The sequence below is a fragment of the Haliaeetus albicilla genome, chromosome 25 (assembly GCF_947461875.1).
Source record: "Haliaeetus albicilla chromosome 25, bHalAlb1.1, whole genome shotgun sequence".
Lineage (NCBI taxonomy): Eukaryota > Metazoa > Chordata > Aves > Accipitriformes > Accipitridae > Haliaeetus > Haliaeetus albicilla.
In genome coordinates this window covers 723,789-742,564 of record NC_091507.1, presented here as the reverse complement: position 1 = coordinate 742,564, position 18,776 = coordinate 723,789, and the positions used below count along the sequence as shown (strand labels likewise).

The 18,776-nt window shown below is 40.7% G+C and overlaps 1 protein-coding gene across 2 annotated transcripts in view; it reads right to left on the bottom strand.

The window, feature by feature from the left end:
• Positions 1–3,209: 3,209 nt before the first annotated feature.
• CTPS2 (CTP synthase 2) overlaps positions 3,210–18,776 on the bottom strand; it is an 82,000-nt gene continuing 66,433 nt past the window's right edge. Inside the window, exons 17-20 of one of the 2 annotated variants that reach the window (XR_011322164.1) lie at positions 15,562–15,706; positions 6,499–6,609; positions 5,276–5,384; positions 3,210–4,798 (exon numbers count right to left, since the gene is read on the bottom strand). Coding sequence is in view for 1 of the 2 variants with exons in the window: in XM_069770313.1 (XP_069626414.1) it covers positions 6,540–6,609; positions 15,562–15,706 (215 nt within the window). In the remaining variant the exon portion in view is untranslated. The remainder of the gene's footprint in view (positions 4,799–5,275; positions 5,385–6,498; positions 6,610–15,561; positions 15,707–18,776) is intronic. The other variant, XM_069770313.1, reaches the window with a different exon arrangement.

The following is an 18,776-nucleotide window of genomic DNA, read 5'->3' as shown; positions in this document are numbered from 1 at the left end:
ATGCTAAAGTATGTTGAGCAGATGCTGAAGGACTTCACGTGTAAAGCTTACAGTGAAACAGGAACCTACACTGCTGAGATGCAATACTTGACGAGAGATATTCAGTAAGATACAGCTCTGTCAACAGTACCAGTTAAGTGCAACACCTACCCCACAGTCACATCCAAACTTGGATGCTGCTCCCCTTGTTTACAAATAAGCACAGCCTCTGGTCCAACTTAACCAAGCTACCAAACTTTCTGCGAGGGAAAACCTGAGCGTAGCTGGCGTATCAGCACAAGACCAACTTCTGGATGAGGCAGGCATAGATTTTAAGTGTCATCCTCCAACACACCCAAGAGATCTTCCCAACACCCAACAGATCTTCAGTCAGGTTTTCCCAAACAGAGTGGTTTAGCTATCTCTAGGCTAGTAAACTATGCAGGCTCACAAAACATGCCCAGGAACAGGTACATCATCACCCACTCTGGCAAAATACAGCACAGCTTTGTCCCACGGTATCTAGCACTCTCCCCCAGACACCCGAGAGTTAGCATGCACTAGGGACCTTTCCCAGCAGGCAGCCTGAATGCGGACCCCTTCTTTGGAGGTGAGTTTCATACAATCACGGAATAGTTGAGGTTGGCAGGGACCTCTGGAGTCCAGTCCAACCCCTGGCTGAGAGCAGGGTCAGATACTGTCAGTTGTTCAGGACTGCGTCCAGTTGGGTTTGAGGGTCTGCAATGATGGGCAAGCTGTTCCAGTGCTCCACCACCTGCACCATAAAAAAGTTCTCTCTTACCTTTAAGTAGAATTTCCTGTGTTTCAGTTCCTGCCCATTGCCTCTTCTTCTGTCACTGGGCACCACTGAGAAGAGTCTGGCTCCATCTTCTTTATTCCCCTTTCATGAGGTATTTATAAACATTGATAAGATCCCCCTTGAGCCACCTCTTCTCCAGACTGAACAATGCCAGCTCTCTCAGCCTCTCATCATGTGATGAATGCTCCATCTCCATCATCCGTCACTGGACTCATTCCCGTACGTCCATGAAAGTTTAGCTGTACAGAAGCAATCTCAGCCACTGCAGTTGGGCTCGAAAGACTACTGTCCCTGCCCTAAAATACTATTACAAACACAGCCCTTGAGCCTATGCAACATTCAACTGAGCCAACATAGGATGGAAAATACAGACTTCAGTTCTTGCTGTGCTCCAAGTATATGCTAAAGAGGAGTTTTAACCAGTGGTACTGAGCTAGATAGTTTAGTACATTAGGTTACCTGCTCAACAGTTCATGCTTCCCAAGGAGGAAGAATGGATCCAAGTCTATCAAGACATGATCACGCAATGAACAGATGCAGATCAATGCTCTCAGAGTAAATATATCTTTCTTTCTGCATCTCTTTCATCACATACCCCATTCTGGAATGAAAACACCAAAGCAAACTGCTTCATTTAATTGTTATCCCTTACAAGAACCTAAATTCCATTATTCACATGCAAATGAAAAACATATAAGCAATCTCGCTTTGTTAAAATTTGGTGTGTATTTCTGTATTAGCAGGCTGTCTTTCTTGTCCTGCCACAGCAGTAACAAAAATACTGTTCTCTGCTAGATTGCTGTATTAGGTATAAACATAAAAATGGAAATTAATACATTTCCACTGAAGGTCCTTACTCAAACAGGATGAGAGGTCTAAAATAATGCAAAAGCATGCTTCACAAGCATTTTGCTTCAGAAGGATAACAGTCAACCTTCAAACCTTGCCCTCTATCTGTGCTTAGGAATTATGTCTTCAGACTTCGGACTGTATGTAAGGCTTGGCTTTTTCACCTCCTCCTCTCTCTTCAGTGAGAGAAGCCTAGCTATAGGTTGCTTGTGACAATCATGCTTCATTTCACAGAATGGTTGAGGTTGGAAGGGACCTCTGTAGATCACCTGGTCCAACCCCCCTGCTCAAGCAGAGTCACTTAGACCCAGTTGCCCAGAACCATTATTCAGGCAGCTTTTGAGTATCTCCAAGAATGGAGACTCCACAACTTCCCTGGGCAACCTGGGCCAGGGCTCAGTCACTCTTACAGTGAAAAAGTGTTTCCTGATGGTCAGATAAAGCTTCTTGTTTCAGTTTATGCCCATCATCTCTGGTCCTGTCACTGGGCACCACTGAGAAGAGCCTGGCTCTGTCCTCTTTGCACGCTCCCTTCAGGTATTTATACACATGGATGAGATTTCCCTCTCCCGCCTCAAGTCTTCTCTTCTCTAGGCTGAACAGCCCCAGCTCTGGCAGGCAGGTGTTCAGCCATCTCCAGGAAAGCAGGGCTCCATCATACAGAACAGGGACTTGGGAAGACAAACGCCATCACTCCGAACGTCCCTCCCTTTCTTCTCCTTCCCCCAGCTTTACACGCTGATCATGACGTCCTATGGTCTGGAATATCCCTTGGGTCAGTTGGGGTCAGCTGTCCCGGCTGTGTCCCCTCCAAATTCCTTGCGCCCCCCAGTCTCCTCACTGGTGGGGTGGGGTGAGGAGCAGAACAGCCCTTGGCTCTGGGTAAGCACTGCTCAGCAGCGACGAAAACTTCCCTGTGTTATCAACACTGTTTCCTGCACAAATCCAAACCATAGGCCCATACTGGCTACTACAAAGAAAATTAACTCTATCCCAGCCAAAACCAGCATACTCTCAGCCTTTCCTCACAGGAGGGATGCTCCAGTCTTTAATCACCTCAGTGGCCCTTCACTGGACTCCTTCCAGTATGCCCATGTCCCGCTTGTACTGGGCGGCCCACAACTGGACACAGCACTCTGGGGTGTGACCTCACCGGGACTGAGTAGGGGGGAAGGATCACCTCCCTCAACATGCTGCCAAGACTCCTAATGCAGGCCAGGATTTGGCTGGAAAAGGCTCGTTTGCCTTCTTCCATTTTGGAAATGGCATGCCACTGCTTCTGTCACTTCAAATCGGAGCTGGATCCCCTGTGGCAGCGACGTGTTTGTCTCCAGAATACTGCTTTGTGTAGCACAGTCAGCAGGAAGAGGATTGGTAAGGGTGCTGGGAGATTAAGGTGCTGTTTCCAGCTTCACCCCAGGTTGTATGTCTTTTTGTCCCCTCATTTTGTTGGGTAACTCACAGCTCCTCACAGACAATACAACTGGGACGTGACTAATGAAAAATGCCCTCCTTGACACCACAGTTCACAATTGGCACCATGATTCTTTAACACAGTATCTAACACTTCTGAATAACACAATTTAATATATTTGAAAATACATTTGCACATTACAGACAATCTTAGGAAATGTTTCACCTTTCACAAACCAGTGGCCAGTGTCTCTCACTGGGGAAGACATATGGTGACACCAATTCTGTCAAGACCTGCTATCTCTAAGGCACGCATTTGCAAATCACTTTAGAACACTGCCATAGGAATACATTTTATATTTCATTACATTAAAGCTTCTTTTAGTGAAGAGACAAATTGGCTGTGTAACCTGAGATTTTCTAAAGCAATGCAAAGCTCTCAAACATACTGTTTTACAAAGCTGTGATAAGGGACATGGTGCTTTTTTTTTTTCCTACAGACATTTACCTTTTGATGAATTAAAAAAGTCGCTTTGCCCAAAACCAAAATGAAATACAAAGCTCAGAATTCAGAAGTTTTCTTTATAGGAAAGAGTGCCCCAGGCATTTGGAGCCCATCAGTTACATAGCTCAGGTCGAGCTCCTGTGACAGGTCTGATGATACCACATTGCTCATGGGATCCAGCCTTAAACACAGTACAGCACCTCTCACCTTCCCCTTCTGCCTCAGTGATTCAGGCTGTAGTCTTGCCTTTGCAGGGCTGCCTGCAATTGTCGTACCGTGGAATAACTTGTGATTTCTAAATTAAAATACCTTGTTCTATTCTATTGGGGAATGAGTGCCATGACCACAGAGTGGTCACTGGATGAGGGAAAACAAGGGTGAACCTTAATTCACCTTTATACTCATCTATTGAAATTAACTGAATGTTGCATGGCTGGAGCCCAGATAATACTCCAGGTTTATGACTGGTTCTTCTACAACTTTCATACAAGCATTTAAATTACATTTTAACATATGAGTGTATTTACCTTCTCTCCTACAAAATACAAATGCAAACCCACCTTCTAATATCACTTCTGTAATTTTGTAGGTCAGAATTACATTCAGTATTATCAGACTTTCAGGAGGAACAGAGCAAATAAACTTGAACTTTTGTAAGTGAAATCACTTATAAAAGCAAAGTGAAAAGATGTGTATCCAACATCCATTATTATAATCACAAAGAGCTGAAATACAGCAATAATTTCTCATTTGTACATATTGAACAGCAAAAAAGTAAAAATACATATACACAACAAGCTTAACAGGGAAACAAACCTGAACCAGTTCTCTACTGCTCATGGATAAGACAACTTTCCCTTAAATTTTTCAGTGCGTTCCCTCTCATTCACAAGAACTAATGCATTTTATCTACCTGTTCTAAGGCAAACTGAAAACAATCAAATCTTCCTTCAAATCAAGAACAGTTGTGAACTAGCAAGTTAATACATATTCACCTGAGATCGCTCTGAAACATAGGAGAAGATGAGTAATGATTAACAGCTAAGGTGCACAACCATTTTGTCATGTTTAAAGAGAAACAGCATTTATACAGAACAGTTTTTGCTACAGGACAGTAAAACTGTCATCTGTAAAGAGAATTACTGAAAACTCTACAGGAGGAGACACTATGAGGACTGTAGCAGCTTACTCTTCTACTTTCTTCTATTCAATATTGTCCCGTTCCCAACTTTCTGTAACATAAAAAGAGGAAGGGGAAGGAAGAATAAATGGAAAAAAATTAATGTTTAAAAATATTTCTTCTGTAACTCAGTTTATTTCATGCTTATGTCAGTTTCTCTCAAATTCACTGACTGACTTCAAAGTAGTCCTATGGTAAATACTACAAGTAGATGCATTTCATCTAGGTCAAACTGCATAAAGCAAAACCACAAAGCCAAATATAGTCCACATATGTATCCAGCTCTGATTAATGGGTAGAATTAACCCTGAGATAAAGATAAATGAGCCAATGCTTCTACCCTTCTTTTATATCTGGAATTAGTTATTTAATCCTTTCTAGAGTAATTCTGTGGAATACAACTGGTAACCACCAGTGACATGTTCAAACAAAATCAGCTTGACTACTGGTAACAACTTAAAAGCATCACAAAAGTACATTCATCCAAGCACTGAAAAAGTCACATCTGCAATGGTAAACAGAGAATTACCATTCATAAATTCCATCGAGGAAAGGAAGGTCAAAGCTAAAGGGGCTGTCCTGTACTATGTGTTGGTCTCGAGAAAACAGCCATAGTGACGTTTGGAGGTGGGAAGGATCTGGGCAAGAGTGAAAAGGAACATTTTGTCTACTTATTTTTTGGTCACTCTAGGACATCCATCAGTACTGTATCTGCATGCACCAGGTCATGAAATCATTTAACATTCTGTTCTCCACTCGTATGATTTGGGGATGTATTATTATCTTTAACATGTGGCACATGAGAGGGAAAAAGAAATAAATTAAAAATCACAGAAGAAACCCATGCTGCAGCTAAGGGCTAAACTCCAACTTCTAGCATCTCATGCCAGTATTTTAATCATGAGACCATCAAGCAGAAACACATCATTCATATGCAGCCTTAATCGTCTGTTTGGCACAGCTGCTTAGCGACTACACCATGTGAGAGGAATAAAATCAGAGGGGAAAGTTGTGTCCTGCTTACGGAAGTGCTCAGAAATACTGAAAAGCATGTATGTACACATGGATCAGAGTACCATACCAGCCACGACTCTGATGAATCTGTGTAAGGAAAATAAAGTAAGACTAAGATTCAAACCCAGATCCTGCAGAGTTCAGCTGTCTCACAGGAAATATAACCTCCAAACTGAAAGGAAATCTATGGCTACCATATTTACAGGTGAAAAAACAACCAATCCGACAGCACTTTGGCAAAGCCTATAGCAAACAAAGCTATGATTTTATAAAACTTGTTTGCATCTCTATCACTCTGCAGATTAAATCCAAGTATTTATCTTGGGATGTTTTCATTGTACCAATGCATCAAAGGCAATTACAGGTGAATATTAATACAAAATAAAAAGACATGTCAACATAGTGTTCTCGAAGTGATCCAAACTTGCAAACTGAAGTAACAAAAAAAAAAGAAAATACAATTTTAAAAAGTATTTTCATTGTATCTTCAAACACTAACACAACTTGATTTTGTACAGCATCCTACAGACAAGCTGTACCCAAAACACTTAGCAGACTTTAATATCACAATTGCAAAGTTAAGCAGCAGAAGAGGAAAACAATTAAGTGCTGCAGGCAAGGAAGAAAACATAAGCTCTCAGAGGGGATTTGAAACAAAAGGAAGAATCAAGATAACTTTGTCTCCTAAGTCTAGAAGAAATAAATGTCATAAAGGAGTATCAAAACAATTCGGTTTACCTCAATAGTATCATCCATTTCTGTAATCTCATACAATCCTTTCAGCTTGTTTCTGAATTAGGAAACTCTTTTTCTGGAGAGCTGTCATCGCTGAGGTCACTGTAGCTGTCACTGTTAAAAGCAATACACAGTCAGAAGGACCTAAAACAAGTACTTTATTTCAGACCCTCCAACCCGGATGATGTATATGACCAACACTTTCCTCAAATGCAACCCATTTCCAGAAAACTACTTTAAGTTTGTGCTCAATTTTGGTATTTTAGAACATCTTCCTCTACAGGAATGGACTTAGGTTTGGAGTTTAAGGTATGATGAGAAAAAATATTCCCCCTGAGAAACAGTATGTTCAATTTCTTTTTGCTTAGCTCCTGTACATTCATTCTACAGTTTGCTGGTGCTGTATGCCTATGACCATGATTAACAACATGGAGAGTAACGGGTATTCAGAGCAAGACTAAAAGGAATTTCTCCTTTATGATATAGAAAATTATCGTTTTGACCAAAGAAAAAGTTAAGACAACTTTATTCAGAATGCTTCAACTTAATACTTAAATTACAATTCTTGCTTTTCCAGTCAGAACATAAATAATTTTCATTGCATCAAGCAATATCCTGACAGTTTTTCCTGAGGTTTTTATCCCCTTCTGCCGTTTCCTGAGAGCAGCAGACTGGTTTTCACAGAACAAACTGCCATGCAAGTGATTGTTTTATAAGTGGCCAGAACAAGGCAACAGTGAAGAACAGGAATCACCACAGTAACCAAGAGAAAGAAGTGCCCACAAACTGTATTTTCAGTCAGCTGTGATGTCTATTGGGTCTCTGGGTTTATCTTAACTCTAAGTGCACCTCTTCAGAAGAACCTCCAGCCTCCACCTCCCCCTACTACACTTCACTTCTACAGTCTGTTTTCCAGATACTTGGATTTCCCAAGATCAGAAGCCAGCAAAGGGAGCCCAGGGAACTGACAAGTACATTTGAGCAGCAATAATTCTGGTCAGTTCTGTGATACTTCAGAGCGCAAGTTATGGTTAACACCGTACAGGTGGGGATCTCAGACCTCATTTGTGTGGGTACACCAGTGTCAGCCTTGGGTACCAGCTCTACTCCAGCCGCTGCACACCTGTCTTGTCACATCTCATTCTTATCACATACACCTTCCTCCTCCAGCCAACAGGACCTTGGTCACGTCATGCTCCCCACCTCTGGGCATGATCTACTGAGACATCAAGCACATAACCAGCCCATGACCCGCCTAGACACAGCCTTACCAGTTGATCCACAGTGACTACCTGCTAGGTAATGTTTCAAGGGGAACTATGTAATGCTGCAGCTGGAGATCTTTGATCTAGACTGGAATGTGGAACAGTGGACAAACTGCACTCTGCTATACTGGTGCGTGTTACTGAGCACTGCTTTGCAGCCTGAAATTCACCCTCTCTTCTTTGCAAAAAAAAAAAAAAAAATTTAAAAAAATTAAAAAAAAAAATTAGGTAAAAGCACAGCCATTTTCATAGAATGGGACAGGAGGAATGGCACCAACAGTCATCTCATTTAATTTCTACCGCTGTTAGGAAAGCCTCCCACAGTTACAGCAAATCACCCTACCAAATTCTGCACAAGATAGCATAGATATTCCGACTGTTCTAACATTAAGACTTTGCCTACAGCATTCTGCCCTTTCTTCACATGACACGCATGTTGTTGATGCGGTTCTTATAAAGAGTGCGTCATATTGGGCTAGTGAGAAATGCTCAATTTAATCATTTCACCAGCTGGCAAACAATTACACAGTTCAAGTGAGGAAAGTGTTGTTAACAGTATGATCAAGCATGCCAGATGCACACAGACAAACACAACATCACCGACATTGTACTTACTTCTTTCTGAAAGTACCCATGGGAACATGGAATAAAAATTCAGTATTATTAGAACAGTTTTGTATTTTCACATCACAACAAAACAGCAAAGATTGTCCACAGAACAGAGGATAAAACTGTGACTGCAGAGAGCTGTGTAATCTTATGATAGCCCTGGCTTAACCCCAAAGTCTTCAGAGAACTTTTGTTTATTTTACCAGCTCTGCTGCCCAGTGGCAGCCACAGCCCAAAAACATATGCCAGAGCTCCATATACAACACGGTATGAGAGACAGATGCTTCAGTAAAAATGCTCAGGGACCAATGAGGTGAGTGGCAAACTGCTCGGCTTCATCTCTTGAAGACAGTTAGGCACTGATCCCCACCCAGCACTCTCATCATCGGTCCTCCCCCACTCAACGACATGGGTTTTAGAAGCATTCACCCAAAGAAGCAGTCACACAATGCTGGATGCTTCTGTCATTTCAGTGGCTTACCATCCCAACTCCTCAGGCCTGTTTCTAGTTTGCAGAAGCTGAGGGTTACTTGGCTAGCCACTAGCCCAGAGGCTAAAATACTTACTCGGCTGATGACAATTTTGTTCCTGTTCCCACGCTGCCCAATTCAGTACAAAATTTGACTCCACATCCCAAAGAAGGGCTCTTGTCATCACATTTTTTACTTCTGCGGTAGAACCTCACGGTCTCCCCTACTTTAGGGCTGTTCTCTTGGGTGTAAGTCAGTTTTATCTCTAACAGGCAGGCCACAGTGGCAAGAAAGGTAGGGGAAATACCCAGGTAAGGATCAGCCCTTGGGCTTCAGACTCAGGTAACTGTCAGTCTCACAGTTTCAGCTGCTGGCGTGGTATCTCTAAGCAGCCCCAGAAGCTGTGGTGTCATGTTAACGAGAACAACTTGGGCTGCAAGGAAACCTGAACTCCTTCAAGAGTGAAGCTGCCAGTGGACTTGAAAGCAAACAGGGACTCATGGATCTTGGCATATCTGCACCTGGGTGTTATAGCTTCAAACCAGTGCTGATGTCCAGTTCCTGAGATCTACTGTGATATGAACTGTATTCAACTGATGAGTAATCTGAAGAAAAACTCCAGGTGGTATTAACCAAAAATGAGTCATCACCTCTCTTCAGAATAAATGTGTACTTCCTTCCAAATTACACTAAGTTGCTACACAGATATTAAACACAAAACCCAAATGGATATTTTGTGTTCATAGTTGCTTAAATGTGATGGCTATGAAAGTGGTGGTGGGAAATCAAATAAGCCCGGCTTTTCCTTTATGAAATTCTTTTCCACACTGAGCCCTCAATTGAAAAAAATATGCTTACATTTCCTTCAGCAACTTTTTCTCTCAGTTTGTGTACAAATTAATTAGTAATTTTCTTGGGCAGCAACCTGACACCCACTTCATCTTGTTTGTAACAATTCTCTCAACAGTGGATTCCAACAAAAAGGAGCTAGTGAGCAGATCTAAGGCCACCACAGTGGTTCTACTCCATCTTTTTTTCATGGGATCTGGAGTATAAAGATGTGGCCAAGAGAAAAACAGAACAAAACTCAGCATGCAGTGTCACTGCATCTAGTCAGTCACTTCAGTCATCAAGATGAAGAATTTTGGTCACTTTGATCCTTGCACCTAATCTACCTGTAGTTAATGGAAATACATTCACTTCAAAATGAAAAATCAACGAGTACCTAGCTGGCATTTCACTTTGCAGTGAACTGCAACATATTTCCTGACTGGAGCAAGGAAAACGTCCTCTGTTGAGAAATTACCTTACAGGGGTTTGTTTTGTTTTAAAGTTCACTCATCCTGAGATCCCTGTCTTCTCAAGACGTAAGCAGTAAGAAGAGCCTCCCCCTGCCTGTGCTCCATTATTACAAAATTCATGCCCATTTCAGCTCTCTCTGTCCTACTGACAGAGGCATCATCATACCTCTGCTACGCATCAGTCTAACGCATGGAAGGAGGCAAGATGAGAAGATTCCCTACCAATATGGTATGGAAGGCAGCCGACAGCTGGGGCCACATGGCATGAAGTTGGAATGCATCACCTCAGCAACCAATCTCAGCTACAAAACCACTAGGATTAAGACTCAAGATCAACTTTAAACCTGTATTTCTTGAACACCTGCTCAAAAGCACCGAACTGTCTGCTTTCAATGTTTTTATTAAGAAACACAGGCAACTGTAAAATGGGTACTCCTTGAACGTTCTGTTTGTTTCATTTGAAAAATCCAGATCAACATTCTTGAAAAACGAATGATTTGACACAATTTCAGAGGGACTTCTTTCATCCTTTTTTAATGTATCATTGACAAAAAAGTCCTTCTCCAGAAATGTAAGCAATTTAGACAATTGTTACAGTAATGCTATTCCCTGCAAAGGGGACTTAGCCAAGCTAAGTGCCACTTCTTCCTCAATGCAAATTAAAGATAAATGTAATTACATTTAGTACAGGCTGTGGGTGTTTAAAACAAACAATTGTTATAGCTTTCAAGAACCTAGCAAAAAGAAATCTGTCAATTATTATTATTTATTCCCCCCACATAAAGCTGAATGATTAAAATTATTATAGTCATTAAAACATTATTTAAAATAAATGCATATTTGATTGTGCAATTATTATAATTGCAGTCACCCATATTTCTCAGTGCATATTTTTATGATCATTATATCATTTGTTATGATCACTATCATTATATGATCCCATGCTTCCATGAAACATCATTTCCTTACAGAAGCCCTCAGCACATATCTAAGACTCCTCAGTTCCAACCTGCCAGACATCTCCACTCACATAACTGAATCTAGGATAACAGTTTTATTAGGACCCAGCATGACAAAAAATCACAACCAAGGTGCCAGGACATATCTGGGTGTTATAAAAACTCTCAGCTGAGTCCCATGCATGGGATTCAATTCATATAGCTTTGGACAACTTCATCTGAGATCGCTACCACCAGCTTCTTACAGACAATGGAGAGAAATAGGCACTTGTAGGGTGTAATGCTTCTGACCCACTCAACCATTACGATGAGCTATTTGGCTCCTTTGAAGTCCCTATTCACTTAGCAACCACAGAAAAAGACTTGGGGTGACTAGCTCAGAAGCGTCTTCACTGTAAACATCTAACATTAAAATGACAAGTTAACTGCCATTACTAACCACTACTAAGGTCATCACGAAGTACCATGATGGCTGAGATGGTATTTCCTTTAAAACTTTTTCTGTAGTTTTCTGTAAGAGCTCTGAGGGCACCAATAGGTCTTAGCTGCCCTGACCATCCTTACCTGGGGCCTTCACCCATGGGGCCACGAGACTTGGCCCCCAGTTGCTGCCTGAGCTACGTCACAGGCACGCCTCTACCCGTCTCTGTAGTCACTTGATGACTGGACATCCTGCATTGACCTCAGACCTGACCCATCACTTTGCACTCCTGCACCAGACAGCCTGTAGGACATGGTGACTGTCACTGGAGCCAGCCTACTTGCCTTCCTTGGTGAGGACACTACCCCTCCTAGTACAGCTGCTGCTGCTGGATTGTCATCTTTTGTGGAGCAGCCCCTCTTCTGCTGCTCTCTTAACAGTCTTCAAGCCACAAGATTTCCTTCACTTTCCTCTGAAATGTCTGGATTTGGCCAATGGCAGAAATATGATGCTGTGCCAGAGGTGTTATTGTTTGGGGACAATGTACAAGGGACATCAGAGATAGCCCTGCCCATATCTCCTTTGTACCTCATACACCAGAACATGTCACACAGGCTGTTTACTGTTCTTTTTATAGGTGCTTGCCCAAACCTCCCTACACAGCTGGTTTGGGAGAGAGCTGGACCATGCTGTACCAGTGCAGTAAGCACCATACGGACAAGTCTTCTGAGGTTTTTTCTTTATGCACCACTCCTGTCCTCTAGCTGCTTTTGTTGCTTGTCTCTGAATGCAACTAACAAGTCATCTTTTATTAATGACTTGCCCAGAACTTAACAGATTACACTGTGACTAGATGGCATTGGATTGGTGCCTTCCATTAGCATATTTACTGATGACATGCAAAAATTTCTTTTGGCTGCAGTCCTAGTTGCCCACACTTTCTCATCTAGGAGCATCTCTCACTTCCTACCTTTCCTCCCATCTACTGGACATTTGTGTTTAAATTTTTTATCTTTAGCCTGCTACTCTCTTCCTCCAGAGAAACACAAGATTTCATTATTTTCAGCTCAGGTTTCTAAATTCTCTATATGTTTTTATGTTATTTCTTTGTTCTGAATAGTGCTTTCAACTCCTCTTTGAATTATATTATTTGCAAATATCATTACACTGTAGCCTACTCTTGCAGGCCATTAATAAAGATGTTGGTTGAGGAGAAAGAAGAAATAAAACCTGCTTATGCTAAACTTGCCATGGGAAACAAAACCAGCAACGTGATTTTATTGTACATCAATGGTTTTGCAATCAATATGACACTGTTCCCAAAGATAAGCCAGTTTTTATGACTTTTTTCAAGTGAAATTCCACAAGACTCAGTAAAAGCCAGCAACATTATATATGAAGTTCCCCTCTTCATCCTCTAGTTTTCCATTAAAACCTTTTGGTTTCTCTTAAAAAGCAGCACATTTGTGGGTATTGTACACTTCCTGAGTCTTCTGTGGTTCTGTTTTTCTGTCCTTTAAAACAAAACATGTAAACTGGCAGCTGCTAACCTTCCTCAGCAACGTATGAAATGGTGACTTCAATATTTCCATGGAAAAGATTTGGAAAAGGTCATGATTTAAAAGCATTCACAAGGAATTGAAGTGCATGGCTTTGTCTGATGGTCAGGCACTCGTGCCATAAAGCCCGAGAGGCTGAAACTGCAAAGACAACTTAGATGCCCAACTGCCACTTCAGGTAACTGAGTGACAACTCATCACGAAGTTACTCCAATCCTTATGCATCTTTAAATTTACTGTTTGCTTTGCTTAGAAGCTAGGGCTTCTGTCCAGGTGTCAGATGTTCTAAAATTGTGTCCTAATTATTGACCTGTTAAAAGTTCTGGGGTAATGATTTCCTGTTAAGAATCTCGTGCTGAAATACATATTTCCTTTCGTCTCAGGACTTCATCATTAACTCTCTTTTTAGTGTTTTTAATAGCCTAGTTTAGGTAATCTGCTCACCTTGCTGGCCTCCACAAATTCTCTTTCAGGTTACACCTTTGCTCTAGTCAACAGCATGACTACAATTCACATAGACAGTGCCAGATGAAGTATGCAGAAAATCCTCTCCTCAGATTTGTTTCAGTCTTGTTATGACATGCCTTAGCTTTACTGTTCAATGAAATCACTAGCATTCTGGGGTTTAAAGGTTTAAATGGGAAATACTTTCCACTCAGCAGGTAGATATGTTAATGTGAGTGGGTGTGCTGTAATTAGCACTGAAATTCCCTCCTGAAAATTCTTCCCTGCAAAATGCTCCTCTTTTAGCCTCAAAATGTTTTTCTATTCCAATCCTCTTTCTCAAGACAGAGGGGTTTGCTTGATTGCTGTGTAACAAGGTAAATGGTAACATTTGTATTTTTATGTATAAAGTTTTGGGGTAAGAATTTTTGTCTTTGCTGAATGTTTTAAGTGTCGGTTGGAGTTTATTGTATGAACATGAAGAAAGAGAGTTGGGTATACTTTTTTATTGATTATCTGTTAATTCAAATAAGTGGAAGTGCAGCACACAGTAATTACTAAAACTTGAAGTCAAGGTTAGAAAACATACTTGCTATAATGCTAAGGGATTTAAATTTAAATTAGCAGGACACATGCAGATCACTCATTCAAAAAAAGTAATTTTTCTTTCTCTGAGAGAGACAAATAGGTATACTTATGGGAGGAAGCAGTAAAAGAAAGGATATTGGGACCTGGGAAACAAGATGAACTGTGAGGCAGAGAGTGCCCACAAGAAGAAAAGACTGAAGATCACTGTGTTTGAAGACTCCCTCCTGCCAAGCACTACAAAAATTTGACCTGTGTAATGCACTCGCACAAATTTTAAACGGTAGATAATGTTATGATCACTAATAACAATGACAGGCTAAGGTAATAGGAGTATTTCAATCAAGCTGTAGTTTGCAGATCTGAAAGAAATTCTCTGTATGTACATCATTGCACAACTGGCCAGGGTGAGCAAAGATTAAGTGCATTTATGAAAGACCACTGATGCCCATAAGAAGCAGGGTACCAAAATAGATTGATCTGGTCTGGCTTGGCTATTTTCCATTACTACTGAAACCTGAAAAAAAAAATCTATTTCTCGCTTAAGTAAAGGACCTCATTTTAATAGAAAGCAATGCTCAAAAAACCAAAAACCCACCCCACAAAAGTAAGCTTGGTGCCTTGTTTAGAGGAAAAGCCAGTAAGCCAGAGTTGGATCTGTTCTGTGTTACTATTCAGTCATTCTGGGATTATTTTTTTTTTCTTTTTTTTTATTGTACCCTAGGCTTCCCTCTGACCTCTTTATTATTGTTATTGTAATGAAATGGTAACTGTTACCAATATAACTGAAATAAACAAGAATGAGTTTGAGTTAACACTGGCTAAAAACTATTGCTACATTCAATAAACCAAAAACTCTTGTGTCGAAGGGAACTGGGACAAAGGATTTTAGTTTGGCTGAACCATCCAGTTTTGATCTAGATCCAAACCCTTCCATAAGTTTAAGGATATCCCAACTGTTTTGTTTCAGGCCTATCCCTGCTAGACGGTATTAATTATTTAGCTACTGCAAAATAAAATCAGTGTTTTCTTTTTTGTTACTATCATCATTCAAATACAACTAGGTAAGAATTTAACTTAATTGCTTGATCCTCTAGCAAATCTCTTTCCCTGTGAAACTACCTATGAAAGTACTAATGAAACTACTAATGAAAGTTAGCACAGGAGGCCACTAACTTCACATGAATTTACTGAAGGTAAATTTACTTCTTTCTGATTATAATGTATGGATTTGCCTTTAGCCCTAACAGCCTCTGAAAAGGAGGAAGTCAGGAACTGTGCTTACTGCTTATAGATACTTTTACAGCAGGGTTTATGTCAGACCTGTACAGGAACAAGTAAATCAATACATGAAGAACTCCTTTTCCTCTTCTGGACTTCTGAATTGAACGACGGGATAGTCCCTCCAAAAATGTGACTGTCAAACTGCAGGCAAGTAAGTAAGAAAGATTACCTTGGAGACAATTTACATCCACGTTGCAGGTACGCACTGAGTGTCCCAGTTGCTGCTAGCAACAGTCCAAGGTACGGAGGTGAAGGTTTCATAGGTCTTGAGGAGAACTCTGGGTGGAACTGAACTCCCACAAAATATGGGTGATCTACAAGATAGATGTCAAAGAAAATTATAAGACATAGGAAGAAGATAGCAGAACAGCTGTTAGGAATAACATTTATTGAAGATTTCACACAGGTGTCCAGAAGCCAGATCAGCACGTGTGAATTTAAGGGCGAGGCAGCAGGAACCTTAACTTTTTCCATTAAAAGCAACTGACAACAGAGGCAGAAGGTTAGTAAGGCAAATTAAGGAAAAATCATCCTGTGATTCAACCTTAACATGCACAATGATGTAATTAAAAGCTGAATAATAAACCTGTACCAACATGTGGGAGGGGGGGTGGGGGGAACAACCACAAAGTCTACATTTATCATGTCATTTTCATAGTATTTTGGTTATGTATATTTGGTTAATATATATTTACGCATGTATATTCAGAACATGCACCCATACATATCTGAGGGAAAAATAAAACAGTTCCTAAAAGACCAAGTGTTACCATACAGCAACAATTTACACACTAAGACATGGATATGAAAGCAACATACAGAGAAAACTGGGGAAAACAAGCGTCAAGTAATTAGGCCTGGAACAGATCTCCTGGGACATTAAGGCCAGACTCCTGTTACTGAATGCAGCTACACCATGTAGCCTCACGCACAAAGGGTCAAGCTCTTCTGATACTCCCTCCTTTTGCTTAGAAACGTTTTCCTAATTCACAGGCCATCTTTTTTACAGCCAGCTTATACCCATTTCTTATGGTGCTCTTCTTTCCTGCTGTTTGGCCTGTGTGATTAAGGATGACAATATCACCGTCATTCAACTCCACCTGCTAAGCTAAACAAACCATGCTGCTTCATCTTCTCTTAAATCTTCAGCTCTCTGTTTCCCAATCAAAGCACCTCTTTACTACTGCTTGTGCTTCCCTTCCGTCTTCTTCGAAAGCATAAGGAAGGAAAAATGGTTTTGTACCCTCCCGTGCTGTGCACCTGTTCCTTCTTTAAGTATTGTTTTAAAGGAGCTAACGTTAACCACTTCTAGTGCCAGGACACTGGATGAAATTAACCACAGATCTCTTCTGGTTCGACAATTATGCAGAATAATCCCAAACATTCAAGGCATTTTCTGCAGTACAGAATAATTGATAACAAGAAAGCTGGGTTTTTCTTCTATGAAGATAAACTATATGGTCTAGTATACTGCTCTTCTCTCTACTGCTATGTCTTAAAAGAGAACCTGGATCCTAAATTTATCCTGTAACTTCTTTCTCTACCATGCAATTCAGTTCTTTAAAGCTGTAAAGCAAGACAATGACAAAGCATCAAATGTTTCCTGTGAGGATATTTTGCTCAAAAGCTTTGCCTAAGCTATCTGGTGTACTGTTACTTCTGTGCTTCTGCTCCAACCCACCTCCTCCTTATGATGATTGTTTTTCTTTAGTAATCAGAGTCTCCTTGTAGCCCATTGTGAAATAATTCCAGGTTTTACTGCTGCTTTTGTTCTTTTAACAGTAACATGCAATTTAAAAATTTTGCCTGATTTATTTCACAATGCTCTCTATCAAAGTTGTTTCATGCAGAGCAGACAAAATAGCCTCCCAACACCAGCATGTGTAACAGACGTAATCTATCAGGAAGAAACTAAGCAAAGAACACCATGACAGTTAGTAGTTTATGAATTGACATGTATCCTTTGCTCTCAGATTACTCTCTATGGTGCAGTTGCTTGACATTATAAATAGGTGTCTATATGCAAAACCTGGTTCAAAATTACAGCACTGCTCTTCAACATACCATGGAGTATGTAAAATGAATTCTCAGGAGCATCATGTCACAAACAGCACTCCACAGGATCATAATGTAGTCTTAGGATAAATTTATGTTTGTGTGCATGGAGTTTATCTTAAACAATGGCAATTAGGGGCCACATAAAAGAAAAAAAAAAAAACAAACAAATCTTGTAAGGTAGCCTGCATCTTCAAGTGCTTGGTACTCATCTAGCCAACAGTAACTTAACAGCAAGGAGTTAATCAAAGAATCAAGCGAAATCAAAGGGATTGTTTCTAAGAACTACTCTGTGTAGCATTCAACAAATATATGCAGTGTAGCTCCTTTTTATTTCATAATCTTTCAGAAAAGACATCAAGTCTTACTTGGTAAAGTAGTCCAAATCTACCAGATTTCCACAATATCAAACCCTCATCTATCTGAATCATTTATGTGAAAGAAAGGAGCTTGCTTTCTATTTGATGTGCATACTTTTTTCTATGATTCTAAACAGAGGGTAACCGAAAGAGACACCAACTGATTAGAAGGCACCTTGGGAGGTCTCTAGTCCCACCTCCTGCTCAAAGCAGGGTCAAGTTCGAAGTTAAATCGGGTTACTGACAGCTTTGTCTAGTCAAGTTTTGAAGGTCTCTATCTGCAAGGATGGAGATTTCACAGCCTCTCTAGGCTAATATATTCCAGCAATGTTTTATACTTTGGCTACATTGCATGTATACATATTTCACACACTCAAGCAAACTGAACGTGTATTAGTTATGGGGACCTGATTAAGAGTATCTGAGGGTGCTTAGAGAGCAGGCCAATGTCAGTGTGAAGCTGGTTTTTACCTTTAAAAGGGCAAAGCGATCATGAGAGTCCCTGATGACTGGAAGAAGGCAGTCACCATGCCCTCCTTCAAGAAAGACAAAAACAAGGATCCAAGGAACTACAGGATGGTCAGCCCAACCTCAGTTTACGGTAAGATTATGAAAAAAATCCTCCTCCAAGGCATTTCCAGACACATGAAGGACACGAAGACAACTGGGCACAACAAGCTTGGGAACAATCAGTCTTTAGATGCAAGGAGAGCAGCAGCCTTCCTTTATCCTGACTTTAGCAAGGCTTTCGATACGGTTTCCTAGCATGCGAGTTGGGAGCTATGGATTATGGGTAGACTACAAAATGTGTTAAAAAATGGCTGGACTGCTGGGTTCAAAGAGTAGTGGTGAGTGGTTTGAAGTCCAACCAATAGCATACTTGGAAATACTCAACACTTGACTGATACGGCTCTCAGCAACCTGATCTATATTTGAAAGTAGCCCTGTGTTGAAGCAGAGGGTTAGACTA